The 26,368-nt window shown below is 40.5% G+C and overlaps 1 protein-coding gene across 1 annotated transcript in view; it reads left to right on the top strand.

The window, feature by feature from the left end:
- The first annotated feature begins 4,081 nt into the window (after nucleotides 1–4,081).
- LOC121874339 (mucin-5AC-like) overlaps nucleotides 4,082–26,368 on the top strand; it is a 72,249-nt gene continuing 49,962 nt past the window's right edge. The window contains exon 1 of the mRNA XM_042378462.1: nucleotides 4,082–4,874. Within this exon, the coding sequence (XP_042234396.1) occupies nucleotides 4,832–4,874 (43 nt within the window). The 5' untranslated portion in view covers nucleotides 4,082–4,831. The remainder of the gene's footprint in view (nucleotides 4,875–26,368) is intronic.

Below are 26,368 nucleotides of genomic sequence, written 5' to 3'. Positions count from 1 at the left end.
CAAACTTATGCCTCACTAAGACTGCATGAGACACTATATATAAAGACATTCACGAAGAAATTCCATATTAGACTAATTTTCGATATGGAGTCGTAAATTGCAGCTGTTTGTGTGACCTATTACCTGCGTTTACCTTTCCAGTGTTGACCTACAAGTAATCTCTTCTTTCTTCCGGTCATGTAACTGTCCCATGATGTTTATAACGAAGAGAAAGAAACTAAGTGCTGGTTATAATAAATGAAGGACTATTACAAGAAGAATGTTTGTTTTGGTAAGTAGAGATTGATGTCATAGTTTTTGGATGGTGTTATGTTTAACCTGATAAAGCGTCTCCCAGAGTTACTGTAAGTCCCAGTTGGTTAAATTTCACACTCATTTAGTCAAAGTATCATCTACCCATGGAAAACACACACACACACACACACACACACACACACACGAACGCGAAGAAAATTGTCAACAAAGTAATCAGCCATGATAGTGGTGCCACAAGAACACACGGACGAGTGACATCTCATAACCTCATTATACGAAACCCTCAGGAGGTGATCACAACCAATTACCTACACCAAGGTAAATTTTTGTCCCAGACTCCCACGACGCATGCCCGCTGGTCAAACCCGTGACGTCATCACACGCAGCTATATAAGAAAGGGTCGCCCTGGCCGTTCATCCATTCACATAATCTCGGGCGCACGAGACGCAGCAGGTGACGGGCGCGGTGTTCTGGTAGTGGTGTGTTTTGTGTAGAGACGAAGCTCCGCCCTTGACTGGGTCTGATATGAACAAGAGATATATCAAACATTCGTGCTTATTTTGTAAATTATTATTGACTTGACAAGTGTACACATACTTTTAACATTAGAAAAGAGAAAAAAAGTATTGCAGCAGTGATTTCAATGCGACAAAAACAGCAAGCTCGGGAAGTGAAGGAACTGGTATACGGCTTTATAGTCTACCTCCAGGCCAATATGTGAAGATGCCACAAGTGGTGCAGTCTCGCATTTGTGTACAAGATGAGCTATCTTTTGCGGTGTTATTATGTCTGAAAAACGGCGCCCCTAGAGTGAATTTCCGTCCAAAGTTGAGTTAAACTCTGGATTAAAATTATATAACCATATACCGGTGTTTCCCACGTGTTTTACAGGAGTATATTTATTGGCAAAAGAAATAATTGTTAAAATTAAATATAGTAGATATTCGATAGTTCAGAGCTCGATCTTTTGAACCACACATCATTTAATTGTTTCAGAGGTTGTGTTAAGTTACAATCGGAGAGTGAGAGTGTGTGACGAGGAAAGGGAGGAATTAGAAAAGAAAAGGGCAAACATTAGTGGGAAGAAGGGGAGTGGTAGTAGGTGGCAGGGTGGCAGTCTGGCAGGTCTACTTTTTATAATTCCGGTGCCCTGCAGGGCTGGTCCTCTCAAGTAATGTGTAAGGTCGATTTCACTCTCCATGAACTGGGGACGAGAGAACCCATCTTACGACCCCAGTCAAAGAAAGTTGTTAGATTGGCACTGAGACTACAGTACCAGAAAAGTTTTCGTCTTCAGTTAATATAAAACATAACGATTAAACATTTGAGAACCCAGACCTTGGTGCGTTTGTACTACAGTGATAGAAGTTATGTGAGGGCGTCTTTTCGCGTGTGTGACTCCAGGATGTGATGGTGGGTGTAGTATCCTTCTTCAGGCTTTATGTATATTTTTATTTCTCGAGGATCAGTTTTTGAGTTATGTATCGTATGAGAGGACTATGTCTAATGTACGATCTCTTATGTATACATTAACTGTTACATGCTTCAGTCTAGTGGTGGTGCTAACTTTATTGTATCAGTGTATAAGATACATCCACTTCAGGGAAAGAGAATGACGACTCAAAATACTTCAGGAACATTGATGCATGAGATTCGTTGTACTCACAGAACATGGCGGATTACAGTTAATATATAACTTTGGATGTAGAGTATAAGAGTTGGTACGTGTTGTATGATAGTTTCCATGAGTGTTACATGACTACGTGTCCAGCATCGTCTTTAAGGATGGTTCCTGAGGGGGGGTTTATTTATAGGAGAGACTAAACAAGTTTTTAATGTTCCTTTGAATTTTTAACTTCTTGCCTACTGCTATAAAATCCATGGGGCAATAATATGATCTATCAATCTTGCATTTTTCATGTTAGGCTTTTATATAAACTGATGTATATACATATTTTGTGCACTAAGAGAGAGTTGGTGTGCATTCTTTACCATACAGTAGAGAGCATGTTGTATATGTATTTGTATGTTAATCTTATACAGAGTGAAGGAGTTGTATTATGCCCCCTGATATATCGTGAATTATATTTTCTCTAGCCTCTCACTTGACTTTTAATTACAGCTGATATTTGATAAGAGGTTAGGTCGAGGTCTTTGTAAGAGTCAAGTGGTGTCATTATTGAACCTAATATGGGTTACCTGGCTGCTGATTCCTGCTTCTCTCTCTCTCTCTCTCTCTCTCTCTCTCTCTCTCTCTCTCTCTCTCTCTCTCTCTCTCTCTCTCTCTCTCTCTCTCTCTCTCTTGCTTGCCTCTCTCTCTCTCTCTCTACCATTCTGCTTGTCTCTCTCCCATTCTATCTGTCCACTGCATGTCTCTCAAGTTTAATCGTATTTGACCATGGAGCAAGTTGTTTAAGTGCTAGAAGTAACCACACACAAACACACACACACACACACACACACACACACACACACACACACACACACACACACACACACACACACGTTCCTGTAGATGTCCCCGTTGGGTGTTTCATTGTCTATGTTAACATGATTGTGTGTCTTGTGTTAGCAAATTAATATATATGTTCTTTTTTTTTTAAAGTCATGTCACACCGCTTATAGGGTTATGTTGGTAACCTTTACATTTGACATTGGGTTGTGTTGTAGTATGTTTACAGTTATGTTGTAGAGTGTGTTTACAGTTGTCTTAATAACCCTCACGTTAGAGTGTATGCAAGGGTGTGTTGTGGTAGGACTGTGTCGCAGGGTGTGTAAAAGTTGCGTAACGACGTAGCACAAACACCCAGGTATTTCTCCCATATCGTGTCAAATAACTCTCAGTATTGGTACCATTGCTTCTCAGAGTCTATTGCTTCAACAGGTGTAGTGTACTCGAAGCAGGCTGGTCATGATCACACACGTATGAGCACAGTTACATAAGAGCGGTGTATGTAGACCCTATCATACACCCGCCACGCTGTATGGTTACTGCTCTGAGGACAATAAATGCTTGTGAATATGTGTGAGTTCGACTGTATGTATGGATGTACTGTATGTGTAGTTACGTATATCCATGTGTATATGTGTGTGTTTGTGCGTGCGCGCGCAGTTAAACACTTATCCTTAGCGTGTTTGAAATCGAAGAGAAACGTAAAACCAAAGTTACAGATAACACACACAAAATGTATATATATATATATATATATATATATATATATATATATATATATATATATATATATATATATATATATAATGAGCCTTCCCCGCCAATACACGATTAGATTCCAGGGCGACCTTGAGGGGGGGGCACTAAGGGCGCGAAGACTCACCGCTGTGGTAATTGTGGGACGGCCAGTGAGCTCCCACAGGCCCTCGCTTGGTCACTCTGCGGTGCGAGTTACAGCAACACTATTCACTCATCCAGAATATATTATATTTGTGGCGTAACGCTACACAGCGGGGAAATATGTTGTGGGAGAGGTGGTGCAACATGGCTACTCACTATTGTTTCTACTTGTTGTCGTCCACTTTTACAAATTGACCTTTCAATGACAGTTTGATTTATTTATTTGCCTAAAGTTACACGTCCTATGGATGTTTCCTTAATGTTCAGCTCTGCATAGCCTGTGTGGCGCAATGTGGCGTGGAATATGATGGTGTGAAGTAGTAGTGGTGTAATACCAGTATTTCTTAAGGTGGCGAGCGATGCCTGGACACTTCAATACACGCACCCCTGCCTGACTAATGTCGTACTTAACAGGATTTTATCCTCCTAAAGGGATTAGATTCTGTCTAGGACAGTTAAACTATAAGGGTTCAGATAGTTATGTAGATCATTTAATCCTCCTTTAGGAGTTAAGTATAATATAGACAGGCGCTAGAAAGGTTACTGTGGTGTTAAATCTCTTCCAAGGACTTATATGTCATTTGGAATGCTTTGTCCCGCTGTACTTGTCATCTACCTCATTATAGTGCTCAGTTCATAAAGGTTAGATGGTGCTAGGAAGACATTTAGTCCAGCTAAGAGGTGTCATATCACTAGCGTACTACGTTCTCCCTAATTACTCTCACCTAACACCCAAACAAATATTATCCGCCATAGGTAACTTGAATAGCGCATAGAGCTTATAAGATGTTCATATTTTCTTATAGGCTATATATTTATGTATATGATATCGTTCGTAGCACAGAACAACACCTACAGTCTGCTACCAAATAACCTTGTACTAAATGTCAGTTGCGTAGTTCCTTGTGGCATCTTACAGTATGTACAACCTAACCATTGATTTTTTTTGTCCATGTGGATAAAATTCATATTTCAACCAAAGACAAATAATAAGTTACAAAACGAAGGCTTCAAGATTAAATAAAAAACAATAAACGAAATAAAACTAAAGGTTCAAAAGTTAAACAAAAGAAAATAAACATCACAAGAAACAGAGACTGAAAACCATATAGCAAGCGAAGTTATCCCGCAGAGCGTCCGGACAAGAGGATTAGTATGTGTGGCGGAAGCTTCTCCCAGCACCTCTGAGTGGAGCGTCGCCTTACACGATCCAACCCTACAAGATGAACGGGATCTCCTCTACATCGACCCTGATACTATTCTTAGGTAAGTCCTCTCGACATTCTTCTGTTTCGGGAATTCATTTTGGTTAGAGGTGCATTGTGTCTTAAACTTGAAATGGAACTGGGGACTATAGATGGACTTACTGTAGACACTATGGAATTAAACTCCACCTGAATGTTGTAACCGGAATCTCCCTACCCATTGGTAAGGTATGCGTACCACCTTCCCAGAAGATCAGGTTATCTCCTTCAATTGAGTCAGCCATTGGTGTTCAACCTCGAACATACTCCCACAATTGTATTATTATTTTTTGCTGGGGGGTTGGTAAGGTTAATCAATATACCAGAAAAATAGTGTTAAATAAATTGCATGCATTTAGGCCAGGGTAACCTTCGATCAAAGCTTATTTTCTATTTACTCTTGCTTCCTGTTATTGTCTGATGATACCTGGTGTTACCTCTTGTTAGTTCATACCTATTGCTCCCTCTGCTAGTCTATTCATAACTGCCATTACCTGTTTATACCTAATAACACCTGTGACTCCATTGACGTTTCCCTTTCGTTCCTCTCATAAAATTTGAGTCGATTATCCGAGTTTTTCTTTATTTAACTCCACAAGAAAGGATATGCCGATCAAGATGCGCAGCCCAGGTTGTCTAAAAGGCCTTGACTGTTTACTTTTTTTGTGTGGAAAGAAACCTTGAGGCAGAACCCACTTGTAAGCGACCTTGCAACCCTGGTACTTACTGTATGCCATCACGAGGAGGTGCTGACTCTAGCTGAAGGCGGGTATTATCGAGTACATATATTTGGTGCTATAGCTTGTTTCGTACACGAGTAGTTTTTCCCAGATGATGTTGTTAATAGCAAGTTTTTTCCTTTGTTTTAATTTGTTTAGAATGTCGTTTTAATAATAATACTTTTTTCTTGAATGTTTTGCTAATATATATTTTTTTAATGTCACACTTTTAATGCACATGTTTTTTTTTTACTTTACGCTATCAATACTCATGTTTTTCAAGGTTATGCTCTTTGTTCCCATGTTTTCTTACGCTTCTAATACACATGTTTTCCCAAGGTTACAATGCAATTACACGTATTTTGGCGTTACTGTGTTACTCTCCTGTACAATACCTCTCGTTCTATCAGTCGTCAAGGCTTAGAGAACACAATCAACCTTCGTGGAGATTGATCAGCTGATGTCTGTCATTATCAGTAGTGACTGTGGTTTTAAATAGGAATTCATTTCTTGATGGCTATGAGTGTTGGTGGGTGTCTGTCTGTCACTGAAGGTTGTGGCGACTCATGAAACTGAGTTTCGAATAAGGAGCAGGAGGGGAAGTTGTTGACTCATGAGTCTTACTGTAGTGTAGAGAGATGGGGAGGGGAAGTTGTATCAATACTTCCAAAGAGGAAACACTTCCTTCACCTGTCATTTCCTCCCTCCTATCCACTCACCAACATCTCTCTCCATCCGTCTCTAATCTAGCTACTCTTTCATTACACATTCCCCTTCAACCTCTCCTCTATTTATGGACTACTCTTTCTGGTACAAACGGGCTATTTCCGAAATCACTAGCACGTCCCGGCGTGAGGGGTGGCGAGTGAGCGTCTACGGACCATAGACCAGAATGATGAGGCAAGTGTCATCATCCACACTTGTTGCCTCATCAAGCACCCATACAGGTGTCTTGGGTCAGTAGCGTCGAGCGTCAGAGTAACAGCTGGGATGGGGAGTTAGGGGGAGGGGGGCAGTAATGGGTTATGTATCGGTAGATTAACAGGAGCTAGAAGAATGATAGTGTAACAGACGATACAGAAGATGGATGAAGGAAGTATTAAGAAGATAAGAACGATAGTTACCGCTAAGTGTTAATAACTCACGGGTGTTTTGTAAATCAAATGTGTTCACCTCAGCTCCGGTTCCGAGACCTACTGTACACCAGTGGATGTTCGACCTTGTGGATTAAAATTAGCTAAGATTTACCCAGCTTTGCACTAATACTCGATATATGGACGCTCCAAATATGTAGTGAACACGCCCAAGGAAGATCTACCAAGTACATTATTTGACAAAAACCAATTTATTTTCATAGCGTTGAATCTGTCTATGAAATACTGTTGACATATGCAAAAACTGAGTTATCTTTCTAAGCCCAGTGTATTCTTCTTAGAAGACTGCTGAAAAAAAGCTTGTATGAATTTTTTTATTCGCATTTGGTGAAACTGAAAAAAGGGCAAAGAAGAATAATAAGATGGTCAAGAGGTGGAATAAATGAAGAATTAAAGGAACACATGTTGCGTAACAGATAAACTAAAACTTTTAATCTGAAAATGTTCTTAAGATCGGGTACATACGAGTATATATAAGGAGAGAAGGGGCTAACAAATAAAGGACATTAAAAATTATGATAAAAAGAAAAAAAGAAAACTATACACAATAAATAAGACCATAAGGGCGACGGACAAATAAGGAGGAGTTGGTTGTCTGGAAATACGAGACAAAAACTAGAGCAAGGTGGTGCCACAGCCCTGGTCACTGAACCACTTGTCTCTTACTAGTCATGCACCACAAACACTGCGCCTCGCTGGTACTCCCTGTGTGTGTGTGAACGGCCAGACTCAAGAGGGTGAAAGTGAAGTTCATCCCTAACTATACCCACTCTCTGGCTCCCTCTCCAACATCCTTCTCTACACCATGTCAACACTACCCTTCCCATTCTCTCTCTTGTTCCCTATTCACCTAGTCTTCACTACCTATTCTCTCCTTCCCATCCGTCTCCTTCCTTAAGCCCTCACCATGATATTATTACCTTTATTACCCCTCTCCCTTTTATATTCATGTCTCTTCTAAGTCATCTATACCCTTCCCCCTCCCTTCCTTCATTCTCTTGTTCCTTTACAAATTCCCCCTCTCTTCCTCGTCCTCATTAGCTCTATTTCATTATCCTTCCCATCTCTCCCGTCACCCACGTTTTCGATAGCTCTCCTACATGTTCTCCCACCACCCCCTCCCATTTCTTCACTAGTTCCTCTCCATCACCATCAGGCTCAGAACCATCACTGCAACACGACATCAGTGACGGTGAGGGAACACGCTATCATGTGTGAGAGTGACGAAAACAAGCATGATGCAGTCACCTGGTGTAACGTAACTCACACCTGGTGACGCTGCGACGCTATTCTGTTGATACTTTAACACGTTGGGTTCATACTACTACTACTACAACTACTACTACTACTACTACTGATAATATTAATAGTAACAGTAATAATGATAATGCTTATGATGGTAATATTAATAATGATATCAATATGTATGGGCTTTCAAAATAATAGCACAGCACATGTAAAGCTCATGTTAATATAGTATGTTAGGACTCGATCCCTTTAAGCCGAAAGACTTCCTTTAAAGATCCTGAACCATCTTAAAGTTTGGTGAACTGAAAGCACTCCTCACAATAATAAAAAGTCATATTAAAAGTGAGAGTAGGGAGGTTGGATTACATCGAAGGCGTGTTATATCCGATATATGGACTAAAAATATGTGATTGAAATCAAATCCCCGACCTTTTCCACTGTAACGTGATCCTCCAGAGCCTCTTGATCTTGGAGGAGAGGATGATGTGATTTTCCAGACGCTACACCTGGACCTACTGCCACCCACCGTCCTTTCTCCCTTTCTCCCGTCGTGTCCCCCCGGCGACGTCCAGGCCATCACTTTCTCTGCCTCAACCTGTGCATCTTTGCGGAACCTCACACCTCATCTTCTCTCTCCATGCTACCACCTCTGTTTAATCGGATCCCCTTCAGGTATTTTCCTCTCTCTCTCTCTTTCGCTCTTCCCAATTTCATCTCCTCACAGCCTGTTCACCTTACCCCTCCCTATCCCTCTCTCCCATCTTACCACACCAACCCAACCATTCACCTGGCCAATTACGACAGAGGTCCACGTTGAGGACACACCACACCTGAGTCAAGACAGGCGGACGTAGTAGCCCTGAGTCCCTGTGGTTCCTTTCCCTCTTGTTGACATTCCAACACTGAGGGTCCGGCCAAACGTGTCCAAGAGCGTAATTATGTTGGTTACCTGTTGAAGCTGTGTGTGTGTTGAGGAGTAGGAGGGAGGATGAGGAGGGGGGAGGGTGTTGACTACTGTGGGGTTTTTTTCATTTATTTTTCTACTATTGATTATTTTTTTCATTTTCTTTATCTTGTCATCTTCTTTATTGATATTTTTCTGTTGTTTCTAGACTTTACTTTTTATTACTTTTTTTACTATGTTTTTCCTTTGATATTTTCTTGAATGTCTAAAAACAATGTTTGAGAATTGCGTTAAACTCTTCTTTCACTGATCGATACACTAACAACTATTGAAATAGTTACCATTAGGGGATTACTATGACATAAAAAACACATTAACTTGAACTGTTGTCGTAATGGCTGAGCTAGTGTGTTCTTTTCACAGATCAACTTCGCTGTAATCCTGAAGTAATGATATAAAATGAAGGTGATGTAGAAAGTGCTAAAGATATGGGGAAATAACGATTGGCTTTTTAGAATACAGTAATTAATATGATAGACAATACAAACTTCTACCTACATGAGTCAACCTCTCGTTACACGCGCTGGTTCCGATGTTTTATGACACGGATTCAAGCTATTTATTGCTCATTATATACAGGTCAGGTTGTGTCAGCTCGAGGCTTTTCTTTGCGATGTATCATACGTGAGTAAATTTTAATTGTACTTATTAGTATTTACACATTATTTCCAAGTCAGAGTTTGTCAGCTCAAGGACACCTGGGTAATGTGTCTTTCTGTCACCTTACGACACGCAATGTTTATCCCACACACGTACCGTCCAAGTCAGTGTTTGTCAGATCAAGGCCACACTAGCGATGGATCCTTTCTGTCACCATAGGATACAGAGAGTGTTTGTTTCTCACACGTAACTTTCAGGTCAGAGTTTGTCAGATTGAGGTCTATTTAGCGATGCATCAGCAGTGCAAATGTTGACCGGAGTTGAGGTTGTATCGTCGGGTGACATTTACCTGGGGAGAAGATAAATACTCCAGCCTCATGCAAGCAGGGAGTGGAACCAGGGCATGCACACGGCAGCCACGCCCCTCCCAGGTAGCCTTGAAGGGCAGAGTGGCGGGGGTGGTGGTTGTGATGGTGGTGGTGGTGATAGTAGTTGTTGTTGTTTCTTGCTTTTTTCTTTACGTAGTGTGGTCGTGATGGTGGTCATAGGATTTTTAAGTCGTGGTGATGGTAGTTCTTTAGTTTTAACACGGTGGTGGTTCGTGGGGTTTTACGTGGAAGTGATGGTCTTTTTTGTTTAAGTAGCAGTGATGTCAGCAGTTCATTCTCATAGTAGGTAGTAGCCCTTAGGGGGACGGGATTGTACTAACGCTATCGTTATTTCCGGCTACTCCGAAGAGTGACCACCGGAGTGAGTCACTGTGCGTCACCCACCACAAACCATCCCCCTAAAGTACCCCCAGAACCTGTACTGACGCAACTGAGTGTAGGGTGTTGGTATTGACTCTTTCTCTCCCACACGCACAAACAGACACTTGTCTTGTGCCCTTTTCTCTGATAATTCTCACAATTTAGGATTTATATCGATTGCTTCATGTGTTGCCATGCTTCTGACTCATTTTATAATGTCAACAAAATGTCAGCGGAGTGATTACGAGGAGTTTATGTATCTGCTTAATTTTCTAGATACGAGTACCTGTATAATTATAGAAAGGTGCTTCTTCTTCATCGTCTTCTTCATTATCTTCTATCTTCTTCTTCTTCTTCTCTTTCTGGACGGGGCCTATTTCACAGACTGCTCTCTGCCTGCTCCACAGAACAGTGTAGTTGATATTTAACATCCAATCTCTGATAGTTAAATATTCATCACAATTAGGACAAATTTAACAGCATTCACAACTTTGACCTCACCTTCTTTAGCTGTTGACTTTTTGCAGATGTACAAAAACCTGTGACGACCTTTTATTCATTTTTACCTGTTTGTCTGAGTTATCAATATTTTGCTGTTTTTTATCTCTTATAAACGAAATACTGAAGGTGATGACCAGGGAAGTGTGGCCAGATCCGGCACGTACCCAACAGATGAGCGAGTACAAGTAACCTTTTCTCCTCTACCTTTTTAAGAGTGGCAAAAAATTAAGTACCTTTTTTGGTTAATTTTAATTTTTTCTTGATTTATATTTTCAATGTGTTGTACAGATGGCGGACCAACAAAAATGTCAACAACAACACAGACCTCTTTCAACAAGTCATAAACCCTGAACAGGTCTTTATATACTTTGCATAAGATGTTTTTTCAAGATGTTTTCATGGGTTTGTATTTAAGAACTCTCTCAATACCTTACCTACGCCTCAACCCATGGAGCGTCGTCCCTACACATAAGTGGAACCGAATCAATAAGGAAAAATCAACCAATGTCCGGAATCACAAGTTATCTTTGTTCCATAACGTGTATTGATAAAGCGTATCTAACTAGTTTCTGATACAGTAGAGGCGTTCTTCCATCTGCAGCTGTATTATTCGTCTGTATTCAATAGACGCTCTCTCCTACTGTAAGGTTATCAAGATGTCTTATAACAACTTTCAACTTCTGGTTTTTATTCGACTTCGATTTTTTTTTGTGTGTGTGTGTTGCTTAAGCCATTCTTATTGTGTATCACGCTTTTATTTACCATGGAAGGATTTTATTTGATAATGATAAGAAAAAAATAATCGTGATAATAGCAGTACTTAATAAATAATAATAATAATAATAATAATAATAATACTGATACTGATAACAATGATAACAATAACAATAACAAAAGTAACAACAATGGTTTTAGTTTGTTCTTGCTGGTCACGTAACATCCTATATACTGTACTCGCTTTTGCCTCTAGTGAAGTTATCTAAGTTCCCATTTTCTGCTTTTCTTCCACAGTATAAATTTCAACAGTATTAAAACTTGTAATGCCATAAACGAATAAAAAAAATACTGACAATAAACTTCTAAAACAAGTTTTTTCTCTCAAGATATTTCGGTTAAGCAAGTAAGGTTGGTTAAAAACGGAAATGTAAACGTGGGCTGGTTTCTGTTGACTTGTTTGATTTACTTTTACCCGCCGAAAAAAAAATCGAAGACGTCCCTCTGATGACACGAGAGGTGATTAATCTTTCTGACACTGGCGACAAGTTAATCTGAAATAAACTTGAAAAAATATGTTAAAACCTGAATAGAACCTGAACACAGTATGACTTAAATCTAAAAGAAATCTAAAACAAACTATAGAATCCCTACGTTAATCAACATACCTCGTCGCTACTGAGGTGAGACCGCCTTCATCTGGCAAACTTAACCAATAGCACAAAAGAAGAAGAAGAAAGAGTTGGCGGTCATAATTACACCCAAACACCGCCGTAACTGGACACTATCTCACAGATTTTCACTTTGGAGAGAAATTTAACGTAGGAACTTTAGAAAATCCGCCACACGTATAGATTAAGATGTGACCGAGTGACTGGGGTAGCACTGAAAGAGGGTCTGCTGGCGGGGATCTACTCTGACCTTGGACTATACCCCCTCAACAGCTCACCCTATCTCCCTCCTCGTGGTGGTATCCCCCCCTCCCTCCTCTCCCTAGGTCTCTTCCCTTCATTGTATTTACTCCCTCCTTCCCTCTACTCTCTCCTTCATTCATCTATTACTTTCTTCTAGTCTCTACTCTTTATCCCCCCTCTGATCTTTCTTTTTGTTATGTATATTCTTTTTTACTCTCCCATTCCTTTTTTTTTTAGCCTCTTCCCCTCCTCTTCTTTCTCCCTCTCTGTGTCCCCCACCCCCCTTACCCCCATACCCTCCTCCTCCTCCATGTCTTGGATAACCCGCCAACCAGTTTAGGTTCGCGAGCTGTTGCTAATAGGAACTGACTCCTGAACATCTGTGAGGAAATAGCAACAAAATCAGCCATTGCAAAACAAAGTATTGCTATTATATACTTAATTCATATGACAAATCAATAGTCGTTGTACTCAATTATAATGTATATAACGACAACTGGTAGATTACATCAGGTAGACAACGCCCACCGCCCACAAACTCCTCCACCAGGTCCGGTTCTGGCGTCGGCGGGGTTATGGGGTAGCCGTGTTCATCACGTGAGAGTGAAATTAGGATCTGTTTTTAGTTTCTAAATGTACCATGTGGTGTGACACTGATCCTGACTAGTGTCTGTGAACTGATAACATTTATGAATGTATTTTTCAGTGTTTTTGTTGTATTAAAATAATTAAATTTAACGAAATAAGCTCGATAAATGTTACAGTAGGTGGGGAAACTCGGTGATATTTGGCTTGGCTGGAGGAAGGTTCGTAATGATAAAACATTTAATACAATAATGCATCGATTGTTTCGAGCCAGAATTATTGCAATACCCTAAATGACTTAAGGTTAATTAAGAAGTATTGAACAAAAAAATGGTTGTAGCGTAACTTGTCTGCGTATGCTGCACACTAAATAAACAAAACAGCTTGAGGCTCTATGCGTCTTAGTCTATCAAATAAGACTGAACCTAAAGATGGAATAGAAGATTCAGTCAAGTGATTTTTTCTTATAAAAGATAGCAGTGTAAAAAAATAAGCATATGTCATCTTAACATTGGTAAATATAACCTAGATATGGTCTAAAGCAAGCTGAATATAATCTTGACTGACCCTTGCATCACATGTGAAAGTGAAAGTGGATCCCATAGGCCTGACGGCCTGGTAGGGGCAGTGTAGATAGAGCACACTGCATATAAAGCCTCATTACATAAGCAGAAAGTGTGACTCCCCTCATCTCTCCAACTATAAAGTTAAGTACTCATTCACAGTTGGACCAACTGGAGCAGCTGCACCATGCTCGAACCAGTGACCTCTAGGTCAGAAGACGAACACTGTATCTATTCGGCCGCCACACCCACTGAATTTTTTTAACTAAGTTAGATGCAATCCATTTTTATTTTTAAATCCAGTGACCTATTGTAGACATGACAGAAGTGTTCCAGATTCAAATTAGTCATGACTGGTCTCTACAGAGGTGTACCATTTTACATGTACCTGAGGGTGTGCAACTGACCTTGGTAAGCAGTGGGTGGCTTGAGCGAAGGTGACTTACCCGGTAGACCTGATCTGGGGCTCAGGTGTGGTGTACACCAGGAGTTAGGTGTGATTTATGCCAGGACTCAGGTGTTCGAGGATTTTGATAAAGGGTTTCTAAGAACTAGGTGTTATGTGGTCCAAGTCTAAGATTTGGCATGTACCAGGGACCAGGTGAGATCTCTTCCAGGACTCAGGTGTTTGGCGTTGGCAAGCTTATCCGACCACGCCCCCTCACCAAGACTTGTTCCTAGTACTAACCTTTGTCACAGGCTCTTGACCTCATCTAACACACTTATAGTAAGTGCTTTCGTTTTCCAGCTACTGCAGCTTAGTATCATGTTTGATAGAACAGAGCACCGTGTTGCTATGAGATGATGAGATACTCCCTATGGTGCCAATTAGTTCTTTAAGCAAGGACAAGAAATATAAATATTTCAGTGCTACAGTGCCTCAATGGTATCATGTAAGAAAATTTTATGATACCCAAACCATTATATATAAGCCCTTACATGCACTAATGTCTCTGAATGAATTGCCTGAATCTGAAGACGAATCTGAAAACTATAATGTTATTCCAAATGTGTTAGACAAACCTAGTGTGAATGTTTCCAGCCTACCGCTTGGGGGTAGTAAGAATACAATAGGTCAGAACACCTCACCAGAACCGGTAACTAAGAAAGTAATAAGATCGTAATGAGACAAAGTACCTCATCAGAGCAGGTACCTGAGGGGGGTTATCAGAGTGCATGAGGCTGGAGGAGTAGGTGGAGGCGTCCTGAGATAAAAACTGTGGCCTCAGCGTCCCTCCTTGCGGGTGTGTGTGTGTGTGTGTCATTAACCTCAACTACCAATTGTCGTGTCTGTTGTGTGTTGGTCTTTTGCAGGTTGTTAGTAATTACTGATACTATATAATTTTCTTCCTTATTTGTACCTATTCTTAATTGTTTCTATATGTTTGTATTTGTTATTTTATCCTACGCTTTCGTACTTATTCCTGCCTATTGCATTTTTCCTTCCGATTTGTATCTATTTTTCTTCGTATAGCTGCTTGTTCCTATTTGCTCTTACTTCTCCTTGCTTATTGTTATTTGTTTCTCATTGTTTCTAACTATTAATAATTATTAATTTCTATTTCCTTTCTTTTATTTCCTATTTCTACCTGGTGTCATTTCAACCATTGAGAATACGATAAACTTAGTTATCTCCCTCATTCTACCCCAGCCCTCATACACCCTTCCCTCCTCCCTTCCCCTACCCTCCCTCCTTTGCCCATCGCCTACACACCTCCTCATAGATAAAATCCCAATAGGCCTACCCTTCGACCCGAAATCCTAGGCCTCATGTACGACCGGTGTCTGAGTGAATAATGTCCCACTATAATTAGTGTCCTCGGACATTATTCACTATCGAATAACATCTCACAGGACATTTTCTTCTTCTTTTTCCCAGCGATTATTTTTCACCTTGGAGAATAACCAAACCAAACATAAGTTGTTAGTGTGGTAGTGAAGGAAACACGACCACGCTAAACTAATCAATCCGACTCCATTAAAATCATATCGTATCCAACTTAATGTAGCGTAACCAAACCTAATCAAATCGAACCTAATGTAATCTAAACTAACTTAATCTAAGGTAACCAAACCTGTCGTAATCTGTACTAACCACACTCATGCTGACAGAGGACTCATTCAATACCATCTACAGGTAATTCCCCAAGGCACTTTTCATCCTGAGACTAAAGGCGCCGGGTTCATTTTTTTGTGATACCAGCTGGGAGGAAATCATAGGAATTTACTCTCCTTCACTGGTAGGATAACTCATGTATCTGGTCAGTTAGTAGACAGGAGTATTATCCCTGTAACTATTATATTTGTTCAAAGGCATCAGTACAAGTAAAGATTTAGTTATTGATAAGAGGTATAAGAGTAACTCCCATGTAGTGAGTAGATGAAATGATATAAACAGTTTTTTATACGTGAAATATCAATGTAAAATAAACACTTGAAATGTAAGGACAAACTCAAGTAACAAATATTTTTTTTTTTTAGAATGTATCTCAAGTATATATGGTATTAAAATGCATGATAACGTTGTATTAATGTTTATTATTTGCAATTAACTTATTTTCAAAGCGTTTACCATAAAATTCGAACACATTTCGCCTATATTCTGATAAAGAAAATCTATTAGTAAAACCTTTTATTATTCATTTTAGTCCTTCATTCTATCATTCACCCTTGACGTTCTCCTTCCTACACTGTTTCTCCTCTCTTCATCTATGGCTACGTTAAGTGTTTCCCTCCACCAGTGGCTAGAGTCTTGTGTGAGGAGTAAAATTATGAGTTTGTTTTACCATAATAACAAAACCTAAAGCCACTCCGAGTATCAAAAAGAAAAAAAAAACATACCTGAGGAAATATTTTGTGGTTATCATTGACAAGTCGTTCGTCATGGCAAGGCACAACCCGTGACGACAGTAGTACCATAAATGTCACGCCATGTGCAAATGTCACGTCCACAGTATGGGTAAATGTCATAGCCAAATCATAAGCTAATGCCACTTCTTAGTTTTGGGTAGCTGCTATGTTCAGGTCATATTATTTTCATATCATACCCAAGGAAGTATGTCATGTCTAAAAGCATTTCTATCTTGTGTATGCTTTGGTATGAGGTGCATGTTAATCAGTGTTATGTACGGTCAGGTGACATGCGTATATCCTTGTATGTCTTGGTAGAGAATGTGTGGCGTCATGCATTGCGTAATTGTATACGTGTACGCTCAGGCATGCGTACATGTCGAGGCTGTGTACGACGTAGACTACTAAGTATGTTAAGCTTTTTTTTTCAGCCATTGTCTGTGTTCATCTTGAGTGGATATCTATGTATGACGTGTATGTCTCGATATATGTTTAGGTATAGTGGGTATGTCCAGCTGTAATGCGTATGTCCAGGTGTAGTGAGTATATCCAGGTGAAGTGGGTATATCCAGATGAAGCGAGTATATCCAGGTGAAGTGAGTATATCCAGGTGAAGCGAGTATATCCAGGTGAAGTGGGTATATCCAGATGAAGCGAGTATATCCAGGTGAAGTGAGTATATCCAGGTAAAGCGAGTATATCCAGGTGAAGTGAGTATATCCAGGTGAAAATTAGTATATCCAGGTGAATTGTGTATATCAAGGCGAAGTGAATATATCCAGGTGAATCGTGTATGTCCAGGTGATGTGAATATATCCGGGTACAGGTGTGAGGTGTGGTTGCTCTCAACCTTGGCAAAGCACCATTATAACGTCCAGGCTAAACTATATTTTTTTTTCTAGTGTGTGTGTGTGTGTGGGTGTGTGTGTGTGTGTGTGTGTGCGTGTGTGCGTGCTATCTCTTCTGTTTACCTATACTTGTACAATCGATAATATTAAATATATCTTTCTTGATCTATCTTATTTACTGACACCTTCCCCGTAAACAATAACGCGATATTTACAAACAATAATTAATGGTTACGACACGCCTCAAGGCAGGTAAACAAATAAAGGCTTCCAGTGTCCAGGTTTTCTCAGGTGTGGTTCTTAACGAGGGTAGATTTTAACTAAGGTTCTGCATTATTTAGACCTTCAGCAGTGAGACTTGATATATACAGCCGTTGCATGAAGTGAATACGAAATGTATATGATGTGTATAGTTTATATTGGATGATTAAATATGTTAAGTCTAAATAATGCATAATGGGTGTATCCTGTACAATGGATGCATGACATATAATGTTTTATTTGTATATACCTAATACTGAATTGTATAATATGTAATGTATAGAAAACGGAATGTATAGTGTATAACGACTGTCTAATATACAGAAATGAAGAGAGAGTCACGGTGGGTGAGGAGGCTGGTGAGGGTGGTGGTGGTTAGTGAGGCTGGTGGGAGTGGTTAGTGAGGCTGGTGGGAGTGGTTAGTGAGGCTGGTGGTAGTGGTTAGTGAGGCTGGTTAGTGAGGCTGGTGGTAGTGGTTAGTGAGGCTGGTGATGAGGTGGTTAGTGAGGCTGGTGGGAGTGGTTAGTGAGGCTGGTGGGAGTGGTTAGTGAGGCTGGTGGTAGTGGTTAGTGAGGCCAGTGGTGGTGGTTAGTGAGCTGGTGGTAGTGGTTAGTGAGGCTGGTGGTTGGTTAGTGGTGGTGGTTAGTGAGGCTGGTGGTAGTGGTAGTGAGGCTGGTGGTAGGTTGAGTGAGGCCAGCTGGTGGTAGTGGTTAGTGAGGCTGGTGGTAGTGGTTAGTGAGGCTGGTGATGGTGGTTAGAGATGGTGACCTTGGTGATGCGTGGGATGGCGGGGAAGGTGCTAATTGTAGGGGAAATGATAATCAGTAGTTGGTAATGATGGGGAAACTGGTCATGATTGGTGGTGGTGGTGGTGAGAGCAGTGGTGGTGATGGTGATGTTGATTAGTAGCGAGGGAGGGGGTGAACGCGTTTTGGGGGTAGAGGTGAGATGAAGGTGGGTCGTAGCGGTAATGGCGTAAGTGGTGGAGCTGGCGAGGAGAGGAGGAGGAGGTGGGGGGGATAGTTTGGAAGGGAGGAAAGAGTCCCAGACGACCTTGACGTTCCACAGCCCAAGACGTAAAGATAAATACCCTCAGCAGTATACCATGAGTCTCCAGTACTTTTGAGGGGATAGCATCTTGTGTGTAATAATAATAATAATAATAATCTAGGTACCACTGTGCCTCAAATTACAATGTGAAAGACAATGAACGATAGAGTTACAATAATAACGGTATATTGTCACATACAACGTTACTTATGTCTACTGAAGACACTGGAGGCTCATCAGTGAACCAGTCAGTAAACCTGTGTATAATTTAGCACCGTTACATAACTCAGACGCCATGACAGGATGATGTGATGCATATCTCCAGGACAGTTACAAGAAGATGCCATTAAGAGTTGAGTAGAAGTTTGGTGTTAATGAGACGTGTTATCGAGGGGACAACTCACTTAGGGTAGCAGTGAGTCCTGAATCTCTGCTGAAAAAAAAACATCTATTTGTGACGTGAGATGGGCACCTGAGCGGAACTTGTACTGAGTGGAAGATGACTCTGGTATTTGTGGTTAGCAATAACGATCTGCCGGATACAAGGCACAAGTCTTCTCGTCCTTGGTTGAGTGATGTAATTTCAAGGCCCGAAGGACGTCCTGATAACCTGTGTAATCATTTCTTATAACAATTCTAGACACAACTTTCTGTACTTTAGCTGTTGTTTTACTCTGTGAGTGTGTGAGCTCTATATAAACAAGCTTGGTACACGGTTCAAGGAGTTTCAGTTATCTATATATTGATTTTCTTTTCACGGTTCAGTTTCAAGACAATTCAGTCATCTAATAGATCCACATTCGGTTCATAGTTCGTGTAAGTAAATATTCATGAATTCATGTTTGCATCTTTTTTCTTTTTTTTAATTGCACTTGTTTCTGGCTCAGGGTCAGCGTGTACTGATCTTGAAAGGAATTCCTCGACTCTCTATGTCTGTTTCGTAACTAAGGAAATGAAACTTAAAACTCTTGCTTGTGTTTGGGCGGAAGTTGCTGGCGAGTTTCCAACACTATTTCTCTACTTCTCTGACTTATATGAAACATTTTCAGATTAGGTTTAACATACAATAATAATAATAATAAGTAATTTGATAATACTAAAAAAATAATGATAAAACGAAGAAAATAACTTAAAAGAACACGAAGAAACATCCCCACATACCCAAATCAAATGTCTGAACAGATCCATCAACTCTAGACATAATACTCTTAACATAAATGACATGGCAGACTTGTTGAATATATCTTATAAAAAAGTGAAAGGTATTAACAAGTGTGTCACTCAATAGCATGGTGTAGCCAGCACATAACCTTAAGTACGTATAAGTATAAATTTTCTGTTATGAAATTAATGTTTATTTATATTAATGTTGAATATGTTAAGTCTAGTGTTTGGCCTTTGTAAGTGATTGTGTGCTTAAGACTTGAGTCGTTGAAGAACAGAAACATACGACAATAGGAACAATTTCAAAGATTTTACCTACTGGTATAATAATAACCCAATAATAATAATAATAATAATAATAATAATAAAAATAACAGTTAGTCTAATGATGAGTATCTCCACTAACCCTTTCACTACGGGGAAGCCACTTTTAATATTTTATTTTCCCAACACCAGAGGATTTTCTACAGCTCAGTGGGGAACCCGCACACAAGGGGTTAAAAAGAAAAAAAGAAGACTTCTTGGAAAAATGCCGAGTATTCTACGTTATTAAAATACATCACAATACCAAATAGAAATTGGAAATAATTCCATAAGCACAGAAAGTCAGCTCAGATATGAACGGCATCTTTAATAACCACAAGAGGATCAATAAAAAAAACATTGAATCAACAAAAATAAATCCAGTGAATGCATTAAATAGCTGAAATAATTGTCATCTTTACATCCCAAATACATTAAACTATAGAGACGATGTTCAGTTCTGCCCAAACGTCATCTCAACAACGCTGACCTCCTCCACGTTCAGATGTATGTCAAGAGAAATAGTTTTACCAAGGGAGGGAAATACCGGATAACTGGACAGTCACTCCGTAAAATTGAACCTAACCAGTGGGAAAAAAAGATGAAGACTCCCCCGAGACTCTTGAAAGTTGCGTGGCGGGTCAGGCGGGTAGAAAGTAAGAGGACTTATTATATGTCTGGGAGAGGGAAATAGTGGAGACGGGGAAAGACAACTCAGAGGAAATGATTAATAGGAAGTGACAATATGTATAATTAGAAATGTAGTGAAAATTTAATAAATACCGTGGAACAAATATACAATATACAGGGTGTTTCAAAAATACGTTTCACAATTCAAGGGATAAATTACTTCATGACTCTGTATACAGCTAATAAATATGAAGAAAAACCGGACAAATGTTATGGCTTGTCTATAAGTTAACCATAATAAAAATGGCAGGACGAAAGCTCAGATTAGGAATTAGGTAAATGATAAACTAAATGACTGATATTAATAGCCAATAGATAAGAGATACAGGTCGCCAGGTTTGCATCGGTTGGTCGTAACAATTTACTTTTACTCAGATACCAACAACGTGTATATGCTGACCACAGTTTATACATTAGGCCGGCCACACCTGATTCAAAGAACTATAATGTAAAACTGGATAGACAGAATACATTAAAACCACGATGTAGTTTGCCGTAACACTGTGAAAACTCGATCACCAGGAAGATGTCAGCGTACGATAATTTCCCTGCCACTACGGGGAAAAGTGAAAGTACTCGAGCGGTTCTCAGATAATGACAGCTTGCTAGTCCACTCCCAAACCAGTTACACAAGCAGTTTATTTTATTTCCTGCCATCAGTGTTTATTTTATATTCACACATCTTAAATGGCTGTATGATTAAAGGTTAAATAGTATATAATTTAGTGCAGGTCTTGTCCTGATGAAGACCTGATACATCATACTAAATTTCTCCGGTACGAGAGTAAATCCTGAGTGTGACCTTGACGTCTCGCCATATGGTTGCCAGTTTCCTCACGCCAAAAATTGTATTTATGTTTGGTGGACCACAACAATTATGTCTAACCTACTGCAACGTGGAGGGAGGCGCTAAACGGGAATAAAAAGCTTTAAAACCTCCAAAGCATCGACAAATGTATGGCAGACGAGGGAGGTTTAAACCCTAACTAATTGATTGCAAGACCCACAACTTGAAATGTATTTTTATCATGCAAACGTTCTCTCTGTGTCGCTTTCTTGGAACATTACTTTTTTGGATAACTATACGGTTGATGATTTTCCTATAAAATTATAATTTATGTTTGTAACGTAATTTTCGTAACATAAGCTATTGGCCTAATTTAGAGCAATTAAAAGCAACTTTGAACTCGCGAGAAAACCGCATTAATATCTCCGGCCGATACTGGAGATAGTGTGTTTATTTGTAGAGAATACAACACTAAACGTTGTCTTACAGCAAACACAGAACATTTTAATTATATAAACTTAGGAACACTGTACAACATATATACTGCTGTCGGATTATTTAGATAAATTTGATTTGACAAACAAAATTTTATGAAGTTGTGTCGTCAGGTATCTATGTCGAATTTGTTATGTTAAACTTCCAATATTCTGGTGAGTCACACGATACAAGCCATCAGAGCATTGCGCCTAAAAGGAAAAAAATCGAAATTAAATAAAAAAGATACACCAAGATCGTTTTCCAGAAATAATTTAATTAGTTTAAGTGAAGACGGTATACAGTGCAGTATAACAATAAGACTAGTCACTAGACAGTAGTTGGCTAACATTAGTTCAGTAGTTCTAGATGCAATTCTACCAAATTTAGTCTAGGTTGCTGTAATTCAAAGGTTAATATTCACTTGTACTCATAGTTCTAATTAATCTTCGTGATTTTGAGTCACTGGTTAACGCGATAACAGTGCTGCCGTGGAGAGGTGGTAAGGGTGGCGGGGCAGCGTGAGGCACCACTAACACCCTCTCTGCTGACCTCCATGGACCTCACCTCCTGTACAATACAATATATCCTCACGCAAGCTACTCCTACACGTGAACCATAAGTCGTTAACATATCTCGTGAAACACACACACAGGTTTATACATATAGTATTGAGTTACCCTGCTTCTCCCTGGTGGAGGGACAGGTGATGGTGCACAATGGGCTTCACTCCTAAATTTCGGACTTTTTTCTTCAAAACTGTGATAATGCATAAGGATCATATGTGTGTGTGTGTGTGTGTGTGTGTGTGTGTGTGTGTGTGCGTGCGTGTGTGTGTGTGCGTGCAACAAAGAACACGGTGTGTCCCCCTGGGCCACATATGAGGTACTGGTGGCCTTGACTTTATGATAGGTAAAGGTGAAGAGCTTGGGAGCGCCTATACTAACCAGTTCTTTTAGACGCTATGACTCGCCTAGTTCGTTCTTCTAGGCCTTACCCGACGCAAATCTGTCACGACTGACATTCAGAACATAGTAGCAGATGTTGTCTTTAGGAACTCTGTATCTGAAGCCACTCGCTCTGCATCACTATGGACGTGGAGGTATAATGTTTACTATGAAGATCATTTTCTCTAATTTTAAAAGGTCTCCTTAACCCTTCTTGGATGTGAGTCAAACTAAACCAACAATAATAAGTTGTCTACATCCTGGCGTATGTGTGGTGGTGTTTAGTGGATGGAGGTGGTTACAGGCATATGTGGTGTAGTGTAGTGTAGTGGTAGTGGCTACTGGAGGGTGGGTAGTGGGTGGATGGTTGGTACTGGGTAATGATGGGTAGTGGGAGGCGTGCTGTAGGTAATAGACGGTGGTCAGTGAGAGATGGAGGGTGGAAAGTGTGGGCGGTGGGAGACGGGTATAGTGGGCTGTTGGAGACAAAAAGCTGGTGGCGACGTGATACAGACGGGTAGTGAGCGGTGGGCATTGGGAAACAAGCGACCGGTGGGGGGGCGGTGTGTCAGCGACCTGTGCCACGCCCCCCTGAGAGCCAAAGGAAAGTGGGAGGCTTCAGTTCACCTGGGCAGCCTGGCCTTGATCCCCATGCTAGGGCACTTTTACTTACCTCCCCCATCTAGGTGCACATTCCTATCAGTGTGCACATATCTACTAAGCTTATAAAGTGCACATCCCGAGAAAGTGTACAGCCAGCTTCTCATGGAGCAAGCTTTTAATACGGTGCACTTTTCCACACCCGATACACAAACAAGCACAGCCCCTTCAAGGTGCACAATTATTTGGAGCTGAGCACTCCTACCCAGGTGCACAGTCACACTTAGGGGCTCAGTCACGCTAAGTGTACAGTCACACTCAAGTGCACAGTCCCCCCCCCCACCCGCAGGTGCACACATTCACCCGTCTGGCCACTCTCACTCTCACCCTGACCTGTCCTGGTACTGACCCCGACAACGAGCTCACCAGTAACTTATCTAGTGCAAATTTCCCTTCGTCAATACCACGGCCATCAGGTGAACGTCTTAGACAACTGAAATCTCTCTCTCTCTCTCTCTCTCTCTCTCTCTCTCTCTCTCTCTCTCTCCTCCTCATCGTAGCCAGTGACCCCATAACATTATTCCTCGTCCTTCGTGGAACTTCTGACCTTTTCCCCAACATTCTACCTAACCGGAAGTTCCATATAAATAGCTAAGTTGTTGATGTTGTTATATAGTATCTTAGGTTCTTCAAAAGACCAAAGTTTTTCCACAAAATTTTCCTTTCTATACTAGACAACAACTTTTATATACCAAGAAGGATATGTAAACACGGAGCCTTCAGCGGGTCAACAGGTCCTTTAAAAAATGAGTCCGTTTCTACGCTAAACGACAACTTTCAAAAATAAAAAAAGACATATATTATTTGTATCTTTGTGTATTATTAACTAAGAGTGAAGGTAAAGACTGCGTCGGCTTTGGTTATTTTGACATCGGTACAAAAGGGCGCCTGTGGGGTTGGGTTACCCTGCTTCTCTGTCAACACCGACAAAAACTGACCAGCTCTGGCACACACTGCAGGCTGCGTGCCAAGTGGGATGTGAGCTGGAATTATGCAACCTGTGATTGGGTGCATGCGAGGCTGTGTGCACGAATGATTGCGCTTTTCGATATTTTATGTATTACTATATAAATGTGTGTATGTATGTGTTTATATAAGTATGTATATATATAAACTGCATGCAAAAGTTTTAACCATCCATTATCAAGCTAGTGCTGGGTGATGCCTCTCCTGTTACTGGTGGGCGTGGTCGATGAAACGTTGAGAGACCGTACCGTGTAACCGGCGTGGTTCAATGTTGAAGTAGTGGTCGTCTCTCCTTATAATAAATACAGTATATAAACGATATGATCCGCCACAAAACATTATGGGATGTTTATACCACAGTAAAGACCTTCACCTACAGAATCTTTGGTGTATAAATGCCACTCTAACAAGACAACAAATATACCCCTACATAATAAAGACTGCTCTTGTTTACTACAGAATAATCACAGTATCAAATAACCAATTAATGTGTTACCTTCAGGTCTGAGGGTTGTAGACCGTGACCCATTATTCTAAAAGTTTTCAGGCTGTCATTACCATCCTCCCACACTACAGTGATACATTGAGATATGACAAAAGTATTTTTCCTCAATATAGTCGCAGCAATGTCAGTGTAAGCGGAATTTTGACGGGTTTGCTAGTCACCTTTATCTGCCCACACCATCTGGTTCAGGAGATGTGTCTTGGTGGGACCAAACAACCATGGGTCCATATTCTGAAAGTTTCATACATCTAAAAATTTCCCTAACTATGTTTTATTCTACAAATGAAATGGAGAAAAACACACACAAATTTACGAGGATCAGGACAATGATTTATATTCCTTCTTATTGTCACCACACATCCCTGTCTTCAATAGTAACTCTGTGACCAGCAACTCAGCCACACATCCCCAATAAAGAGGTACCAGCGACCCCCCCTCCCTCCTCCCCATCATAAACCATAGAAGAGCCATCCCTGTGGACGACTACAGAAAGCATAGCTGCAAAATCCTAGGAATATATAACCGAAACAATTTATTGTAAGGCGAAACAAAAACTCCGGTTGTCCTTTGGGGTTGTTTAGTGGCCTTGGTGTAGCCCTCCACAACCTCCCACACAACACAACCTCCACCACCTCCTACACAACACAACCTCCACCACTTCCCATACAACATACTCTAAACCATCTCCCACACAACACAACCTACACCATCCACCACACAACACAACCTCCATAACCTCCCACACAACACAACCTCCACCACTTCCCATACAACATACTCTAAGCCACCTCCCACGCAACACAACCTACACCACCCCCCACACAACACAACGAAATTCAACACTCACAGTTTCCCTGTTACCAGTTTTCTCTCTGTTTATTTGTGTAAGCAGAGACCATCGGGTTGCTCGTCAACATTAGCCAGATAAAACTGTCCGCGGCTCATAATCTTCAAACACAACATCATCTTCCGACCCAAACATAAACAAACCTCATGTATACTTGTTCCCTCATATTTTTTTGAATAAAGTCATGTTAGTCATTACTCCAATTTGGATTTATGTACTTTGCAGTTCTTTCACTCAGCCCGTTTCATTTACTTCCTATATAATTCTGCGTTTCACACTTTTTCTGGTTTATCTTATTATTTCCTCGCTATTAGATTTATGCATTCTACTTTCCTTTCGTCGCTGCACATTTTCTGAACTAACTCTACGTCTATATCTTTTTATTCAGCCTCACTTGAGTATACGTCTTGACTTTGATCACTTCCGGTGGGCCCTCAGGAGCCTCGGGCCTAA

Source organism: Homarus americanus, unplaced genomic scaffold (genome assembly GCF_018991925.1).
Source record: "Homarus americanus isolate GMGI-L3 unplaced genomic scaffold, GMGI_Hamer_2.0 scaffold17856, whole genome shotgun sequence".
Lineage (NCBI taxonomy): Eukaryota > Metazoa > Arthropoda > Malacostraca > Decapoda > Nephropidae > Homarus > Homarus americanus.
Note: the sequence above shows the minus strand (reverse complement) of the source record. Positions and strands in the feature narration are given on the sequence as shown.